The 8,934-nt window shown below is 44.1% G+C and overlaps 1 protein-coding gene across 2 annotated transcripts; it reads right to left on the bottom strand.

The window, feature by feature from the left end:
• Window positions 1–5,956: 5,956 nt before the first annotated feature.
• On the bottom strand, window positions 5,957–8,555 carry LOC148029260 (uncharacterized). 2 transcript variants are annotated; one of them, XM_087688028.1, is made up of 4 exons: window positions 8,009–8,555; window positions 7,793–7,867; window positions 7,474–7,641; window positions 5,974–7,327 (listed from the first exon to the last, which is right to left on the bottom strand). In XM_087688028.1, the coding sequence occupies exons 1-4, from the start codon at window positions 8,200–8,202 to the stop codon at window positions 7,315–7,317; spliced, it is 450 nt and encodes a 149-aa protein (XP_087544154.1). In that variant the 5' UTR covers window positions 8,203–8,555; the 3' UTR covers window positions 5,974–7,314. The 2 variants fall into 2 exon arrangements, 1 of the variants encoding a protein (XP_087544154.1); XR_015692398.1 differs by lacking the exon at window positions 7,793–7,867 and having other exon boundaries at window positions 5,957–7,641.
• Window positions 8,556–8,934: the final 379 nt, after the last annotated feature.

The following is an 8,934-nucleotide window of genomic DNA, read 5'->3' as shown; positions in this document are numbered from 1 at the left end:
TAAAAATGAGGTAAAGAAATTGTTCCTGTCCAAACATTTCCTCATCTTCAATACTGTCTTGCAAAATTACGAGGCGTGGAACAAGTTTTTGGTGTTCCGGATCATGTTTATGACTGCAATGCATTCTCCGCATTATAGGCAGAGAATTGAAATGATGAACATCCTGGAGCAGATTTATAATCCATCACCTCTATATATAGAGCGAAGATGGACTGGGTCTTCAGGAATCTACTACATAGCTGCCCACCGGTTCGCTTATCTACAGACCAACCTGAAGAGGATCAAGTGGTTGGAAGATTTGAAAGTCGTGAAGCTGTTCATTTTTGTGGAAGCTCACGTAAATTCGACTTTGCATATTCGAGGTCGGAGAATTGAATTGAACTCATATGTATATGAGGAAGTAACCCGTGTAATTCCAGCTGATAGAATTAAGGTATTGGGCCGCCATGGGAAGTATGGATTCCAACGGAAAGGATATCCCGAACTCTTGATGAATTATCGATTCTTGAAGATTCATGACCCAAAACCCTACTATTACACAGTTCCTGTAGACAAATCCAATACAATGTTGTTCTCCCTAAACTAAATGTAATGATTGGATTATCATCACTCGAGATGTTGTATGAGGCTACGCCATATAAATATAAATAAGGACTTCCTTTTTATCACTATCCGATTGTGCATCAGGGTTGTTGCAAAAAGTTAAGTAGCTTCATGAGTTACGAGATAGCTGAACTAAAGATAAGCTAATGTCAATTATCATATAATAATGTTAAGAAAACTTTTATCCAGGCACAACCCCAGGTACAGGTTCCAAATTCGCCCCCTACATCAAGTACTACTGTGATCCAGGAGAAGAAGTTCCTCCTCAAACAGATAAAGCCACCCGAGTTTGACGGGAGAGGCAGATTCGTCCAGTCGGACGCTGAGATTTGGATTGAATCTATGGAGGACTACTTCGAAGCCGCTGGCACTGCACCTACCAATCAGGCCATGCTCGCCAAATTAAAACTCGCCGGTGAAGCCAGACTATGGTGGAAACAATGGTGCAGGGATCAAGGGATTTCAGAGGGGTCCGTTACCTGGGAAAAGTTAAAGCAAGCCGTGCAAGGGAGATATTTGCCACCTGCATATCGTACACAGAAAATGAATGAGTTCTATGAGCTAAAACAGTTAGGACTCACCCTTGACGCTTACTACTCTAAATTTGTCTCACTCTTAAAGTATGCGCCACAAATGGACACGACACAGCAGGTGTCCAAATTTTGCGCAGGCTTAAATCCACCTGTAAATACCCGTCTCGAATCTATGCGTCCATCAGATCTTCAGGATGCACTCATTCGAGCGGCACCTATAATTCAGGAAGTGCAAGCTAAACCAAGGGGTATTAAGAATTGGTCTTATAGCGACCCGAACAGAGGAGCATTCAGACCCCAGGTTAAGAGAGTTCAAGGCCACAATCGGGGACAAAGGAAGAAAGCAAGGACAAATAACGTCAACAACTTTGTTCCTACTCACGGTAATGGCCGAAACATCCGATGTTTCCACTGCAATGAACTCGGTCACTTCAAAAGGCAATGTCCCAAGATTAGCGAAGGACTCCGTAAAGGTGCAGGGCGCGGTCAGGGAGCCGCCACCCGTGGTAGAGGAAGAGCTGCCTGCATTATCAATAGGCAAAGATGTGAAGCAGAAGAAGGGGAAGACCCGACTATGGAAGCGGAATTCGAAAGAGCGACGGTCCATGCTGCTTTACACAAGAAGGGGCCGAATCGCCAGTTCTCGGTAATTCAAACACCGTCGGACTATCAAGGTAAAGGTTTCAAAACCTTGATTGATTGCGGCAGTACACATTCCTTTATCTCACCAGCGTGTGCTAAGAGATTAGGAATAGCCACAGTAGAAGCACCTACCCTACTTGTGGAATTGGCAAACGGTCGTGAGGTAACCTGTGCTAGGCAAACTGCTAAGGAGGAGTTCTATCTGGGAGGAAAGAAAACCTCAGTCAAATTCAGAGTCATGAACTTAGGTATCCATGAGTGCCTACTCGGGATGGATTGGCTTAAGCCTAATGACGCTCACATCCACTGTGGAAAGGGTCAAGTTTCTTTCCGAAACTCTGAAAGAGAGTTTGTTACGACTCAAGGTGAAGCGGGAGTGCCAAGGATCCAGTTAGCCAAAGTATCGCGGATCATAAAAGGGGTTAGGAAAGGATTACCTGTTTACTTGATCAAACTCAACAAGTTAGATCAAAAGCAAGAGTCTCATGAGGGACCCTCTTGGCTAAAAGAATACGCTGACGTATTCCCTGAGGAATTAACTGAACTCCCACCTCCAAGAGAAGTTGATCATGAAATAAGGCTAATACCTGGAGCTGCGCCAATTACAAAGAGACCTTATAGAATGTCCATTCCGGAAGCTATTGAGTTGAAGGAACAACTCAAGCAACTGTTAGATCAGGGTTACATCCGGCCTAGCAACTCACCATGGGGAGCTCCAGTTCTATTCCAGAAAAAGAAAGATGGGACACTTCGACTATGTATTGATTACCGTGGATTGAATCAATCAACAGTCAAGAACAAGTATCCTATTCCTAGAATAGATGAGCTTCTCGATCGCCTTCAAGGTGCAAAGATCTTCTCCAAAATTGATCTCAGGTCAGGTTACTATCAAATCAGGATCAAGGATGAGGATATTCCAAAAACAGCCTTCAATACAAGATATGGGCACTTTGAATTCTTGGTTATGTCATTCGGGCTTACAAATGCACCTGCCACCTTCAATAGATTAATGCAGTATATTTTTAGACCATATCTTGATGATTTCGTGCTTGTCTTCTTCGATGACATTTTAGTCTATTCTAAACAGGAAGAAGATCATGAACCTCAACTACGGATTGTTTTGGAGACAATGAGGTCTCATAAGCTATATGCAAAAATGAAGAAGTGTGCATTCTTCAAACGTCAGATTGAATATCTAGGATTCATAGTATCACCAGAAGCAATATCAGTAGACCCAGCCAAAGTCAGAGATGTGCTTGAATGGCCAATACCATTATCCGTCAAAGAGATACGCAGTTTTCTTGGCTTGACAGGATGGTATAGGGTCTTTATCAAAAACTATGCTTTGATTGCAGCACCTCTTACCGACTTACTAAAGAAGCAGACTTCTATTACATGGTCAACTCCCGAACAAAATAGCTTCGACCAATTGAAGCAATGTCTGGTATCAACACCTATTCTGAAACTTCCCGACCTCAATAAGGAGTTCGAGGTAGTAACTGATGCCAGCATTCTTGCCTTGGGGTGTGTTCTTATGCAGGAAGGTCATCCGGTAGCATATTCTTCAAGGAAATTGAAGAGTCACGAAAAGAATTATGCCACGCATGATCTGGAGTTATTAGCTGTCATCCATGCTCTAAAGCTTTGGAGACACTACTTGTTGGGTAACAAGTTTACTCTAGTAACAGATCATAAGAGTCTCAAATGGATTTTTACCCAGAACGAGCTCAACATGAGGCAACGTCGATGGATCGAAGTATTGGAAGAGTATGATTTTGAAATCAAGTATCAACCAGGGAAAGAGAATGTAGTTGCCGATGCACTCAGTCGCAAGGCATTCCTAAATTCCCTAATCTTGCAGAATCCATCAACGGCCAGATCTCTGGCTACAAAGGTATCTATGCCAAGCAACCCTATACTCGAACTAGCTAGAGAGGAGGCATGCCATGATTTGGCCTACCAAACCATGATAAAAGAAATAGCTACCAAAGAGCAGAATCTGAAGTCACAAGCTAAGTATCGGGAATTTTCCACTGATAATGGACTTGTTTATTACAGAACAAGGTTATGTATACCAACAAGCCAGTCACTTAAGCAAAAGATATTATGGGAAGCTCATGATTCCCCTTTCGCAGGACATCCTGGCTATGCAAAAACTCTTAATGCAGTTAGGAAGAGCTATCATTGGGAGAGGCTCAAGGGTGACGTTCTCAAATATGTCACTGAATGTTTGTCTTGCCAACGTATCAAGGCTGAACATGTCTTGATGCCAGGAAAATTGCAACCACTTGACATTCCCCAAATGAAATGGGAATTCATCAGTATGGATTTTGTGGTGGGCTTACCCCAAGTCCAAGGAGGGTACAACTCCATTATGGTTGTAGTTGACATGCTTACTAAGGTTGCACACCTGATTCCAGTAAAGACAAACTATAAAGCCTCCGACATTGCTAGAGTGTTTATCAAAGAAATATTCAAGCTACATGGGTTACCTAGAAGGATCATTAGCGATCGAGATTCTCTTTTCACTTCACACTTTTGGAGAGCTATCTTTGAAGCTATTGGAACTCAGCTCTGTTTTAGCACTGCCTACCATCCCCAAACAGATGGACAAACAGAGTGAGTAAATCAAATCATTGAGGATATGCTTAGGGCTTACTGCTGTCGAGAGCCGAAGAGGTGGATTCAATACTTGCCGTTAGTAGAATTTGCTTACAATGCTTCTTACCAGCAGAGCATTCAAATGACGCCTTTTCAGGCATTGTATGGTCATGATTGTCGAAGTCCCCTAAACTTTTCTGATCCTACCCTAAGGGTGGAAGCTTCAAGACAAATGTTGGAGGACATGGATGACCAAATAAGGTCAATAAGACAAGACATACAAGCAGCCAAAGATAGACAAAAGGCATATGCGGATTTGAAACGCCAAGAGAGGGTCTTCGGAGAAGGAGACATGGTCTTCATTCGTGTATGGCCGAAAAAGAGTTCTTTATCTCTAGGTGAATGCAAGAAGCTAAGTCCAAGGTATTGTGGACCGTATAAAATCCTCAAATGCCTGGGACCCAATGCTTATAAATTGCAACTTCCTGATAACCTAAAAGTTCATAATGTATTCCATATTAGTCTCTTAAAAAAATATGTACCCAACCCAAATCATGTACTTGATGACCAACAAATTGTAATGCCTAGTCAAGGAGTCCTTGAACTAAGACCGGAAAATATTTTAGATGTCAGGGAGAGACAATTGAGATCTAGAACCTTGAAAGAATGCCTCGTCCAGTGGAAAGATTATCCCGAAGAGGATGCTACCTGGATGGATGAAAGCTCTCTCAATCTTCAATATCCCCAGTTTATCTCGAGATGAGGACATCTCGATTCTTCTAAGGGGGAGAGAATGTAATATTTCCGCGCACTGCGTACCGTAAATATTAACTTCCCGCACGCCGTGTAAACCCTGTGCAAGGTTATCCCCTACATCGTATTATTGGGAGCATAATCCATACCGTGCACGCTCAAAAATGAGGCCTCCACATTGTAAATAAGAGGCTGAGGTTGAAAACCGTAAAAGCCGCGAGGGAACACCCTTTTTCTTGAAGGGGCAATTTGGAGATTTTTAGGCAAATTTTTTTTAATTATTATCCCTTCCCCCAGTCGATGCATGGCTGGAGGAGAGGGAGTGTGGGGGGGGAATGGCCAAGGAGGAGTGAGTTGGACTGCATGAGGGGGAGTCCTCCACGTGTGTGGAGGCCCTCTTCCCCACCCCCCCCAAGGCCTATAAAAACCCCCCTCCCCAGGGAGGAATGGAGAGAGGAGGACGGGCTGTGAGAAGGTGGAGAGGTCGCCGTGTTGAAGGAGGTCGCCGTGGAGAGGAGGTCGTCGTGCAGGAAGCCGCCGCGCTGCCGCCCCAATCCGCCAGTCGCCAGCCGCCATAGCCGCCACCACGTTCCGCCAGGCCACCTCAGTCCGCCGCCGCCCGCTGGATTACGACTCCCCCCCCTCGACGTCGCTGCAGAAGCTCAGAAGCTTCTTAGAAGCTTCTTAAGAAGCTTCTAAGGGGGGGGCTTCCTTAACCCCCCTTCCCACTACATCCCCCATGTTGAACAGTGCGCTAGGGAAACGAGGAGCGGAGGAAGAGATAGGTGAAGAGAGACATGAGACACCAAAGTGGAACCCTAGAAGTGCATCAAGTGAGCACACATAGTTGGAATATATAGAGGGGACAAGGGATTCTATATATAGACAAACTATATATAGCTAATATCCCCGCTCAAATAAAGGTCCCTAACTGTGGATGAAAAAACCCTTGGGGGCTCAAGGGAAAAACCCACAGCTCTATATAGCCCTACTGCTATATTAATATTGAAAAGATATGATTACAAAGTTGAAAGGAGCTAAATCACTCCTGAATATACAAGTGCCTGTTTGTAGGCATCGAAGGAGCTAAATCACTCCTGAATATACAAGTGCCTGTTTGTAGGCATCGAAGGAGCTGCATCACTCCTGAATTACTATAGATAAATGAAGGAGCTACATCAATCTTGAATTACAATAGATGAAGGAATCGAACGAGCTAGAGTAAAGAAGAATAAAGAACGAAACATGGTTTGGAACAACTCAACAACCAGCTACAATAAAGAACGAAACATCAGATGGAACAACTCAACAGCTGGAATAATAAGGAACGAAACATGAACGAGCTAGAGTAAAGAAGAATAAAGAACGAAACATGGTTTGGAACAACTCAACAACCAGCTACAATAAAGAACGAAACATCAGATGGAACAACTCAACAGCTGGAATAATAAGGAACGAAACATGAGCTGGAATAACTCAACAACTAGAATAAGGAACGAAACATCAGCTGGAACAACTCAACAGCTGGAATAATAATGAACATGAGCTGTAACTCAACAACCAGAATAAGGAACGAAACATCAGCTGGAACAACTCAACAGCTGGAATAATAATAAACATGAGCTGGAATAACTCAACAACTAGAATAAGGAACGAAACATCAGCTGGAACAACTCAACAGCTGGAATAATAATGAAACATCAACTGGCATTAGCTGTAATATAGACAAAATGATATGGAACGTAGCATGAAGAGCCAAAAATCAGCTGGAAGAAAGAAACATTTAGAATAATCAAATGACAAGAAAGCAGCTTGGTGTTCCTTAATGCACCACTTTGACCTCAAAAATATGTTAATTGCTTTCTATGACATATGCATGCTAAGACTCTCCTAGCAACTCTATAACCGCATGACCTAACACATATGAGATTACATCACAACTGCGTGAGAGTACTGCACATTCATTCTCGAACAGTTCAGTAGTGACTTCTAAAATTCCCACAACTTATAGTAGGACTACTTTACCAAGATTCTGATTATGTGGGCCGAAATTCTGCACAGCCTTTTGCTCCTCTGCAGCCTAAGTTGAGACTTCAAGACTCCCATCCATGCAAAAATCTTCAAGTCCCAAATCAGGTCAATTCGGTAGATGGAAGGGCCATGCGCAATGAGGTCTTCTGGCTCATGGGAAGAAACTGGGCCAAATGTCCCACGATCAAGATGGTATGATATCTCACATGTCATGGACACTAAGCTTTGAAACAATGAGCACTTTGATAGGCAAAGCTTTTGTCACATGAAACCAGGGATCCACAGGCTGGTATCAACGGAAAATACTCACTTTCGCTTTTCTGTCTCCTCCTTCCTTTTAGTTTTCTCAAGGAGTCGCCTCTTGTCCAAAGATACAGAACTTGGGCTTTGCGACCTGCCTGAATGAGAGACTGATGGACTTCTGCTTCTGTACCATCTTAACCTCCTGCGAGAGGGAGATCGAGATCTACTCCTGCATCTGAAAAAGTTGTTTCAAAAGCAGTGCAGACCAAACAAATTTATAAACAAAAATCCCAAAATTCATCGTGCTGCTATCAACATATTTCCACCATCAAGCAAAAACAATGCTCAATTTTTCTGTGAACTCTGTAAAAAAACCTTGCACCTACAAAAATCTAGCCCTGAAGAATGATTTGACATCATTTAACCATATCGAGACAATTTCAGCAAGCATCGTTGAGGACCTAAATAGAAACAGAAAGCAAACCCACGTTTATGGATCCAACAAGCAGAGGCATATCCTCTGAGAAGCTAAACTCTAAAGTCTACTTGCAAAAAGGAAAACAAAGAATAGTATAACGCCATATCCTCAACAGAAATGTTACCATTCGCTAGGCGGAACAATCATAATACCAACTAGACAATACTTTCTGTTTTGCCAACAAAACAGCCGCACCATCATCTCACGACCATCACTGAATTCAAAGAAAGGAAAGCCTGATCCGGCTGCTCCCGAGGGCGCCGTGAATCCAGGGGCTGGCCCTGAGGGCACTGCAGGGGCACCGACGTAGGGAGGCATTGGAGCTGTTTGGGGGCACGGTCACGGGGGCCGGCATCATGGCTGGGGCTTTCGGGGTGGGGGTGGAAAACCCTGGGGCTGCCCCGGTTGGGTGCCGAGGGAGTAACGCCTGTGGGGGCGGCGTAAGGAGGCACCGGAGCTCACGGAGGTACGGTCAGAGGGGCCTTCGTGGTAGGGACTGCAGGTGCGGGGACTGTAGGGGGAGTAACGACCATGGGAGCGTCCTGAGGGGTTGGCGGTATGCTCTGATACCATGTTGAACAGTGCGCTAGGGAAACGAGGAGCGGAGGAAGAGATAGGTGAAGAGAGACATGAGACACCAAAGTGGAACCCTAGAAGTGCATCAAGTGAGCACACATAGTTGGAATATATAGAGGGGACAAGGGATTCTATATATAGACAAACTATATATAGCTAATACCCCAAAGGTCTATTCATACCCCCGGACCCTTGAAGAGGAGAGGGTGAAGCTCATAAAGACCTCCCATAAGCCGTTTCCACGAGCTTTCCGGGATCTTAAAATCCATACCCTATAAAGGGGTATTCCTACATAAGGGAGAAGTAAACATATTTTGAGACTACTTGCCAAGACTCGGAGGAAATTTTGAGAGCCATAAAGGGGTAAGGACAAAACCCGGAGCCCAAATCCTCTACATCTACGATGGCCCCAAAAAGATCACAAGGTGCGACTGCGGGAGGTTCATCTCCGAGCATACAAGTGGATATCTCCCC

Source organism: Lygodium microphyllum, chromosome 11 (genome assembly GCF_053477565.2).
Source record: "Lygodium microphyllum isolate KBCC chromosome 11, Lygodium_microphyllum_v1.1.10, whole genome shotgun sequence".
Classification (NCBI taxonomy): Eukaryota; Viridiplantae; Streptophyta; class Polypodiopsida; order Schizaeales; family Lygodiaceae; genus Lygodium; species Lygodium microphyllum.
The sequence above is the reverse complement of the archived record's forward strand: the minus strand, read 5'-3'. Positions and strand labels throughout refer to the sequence as shown.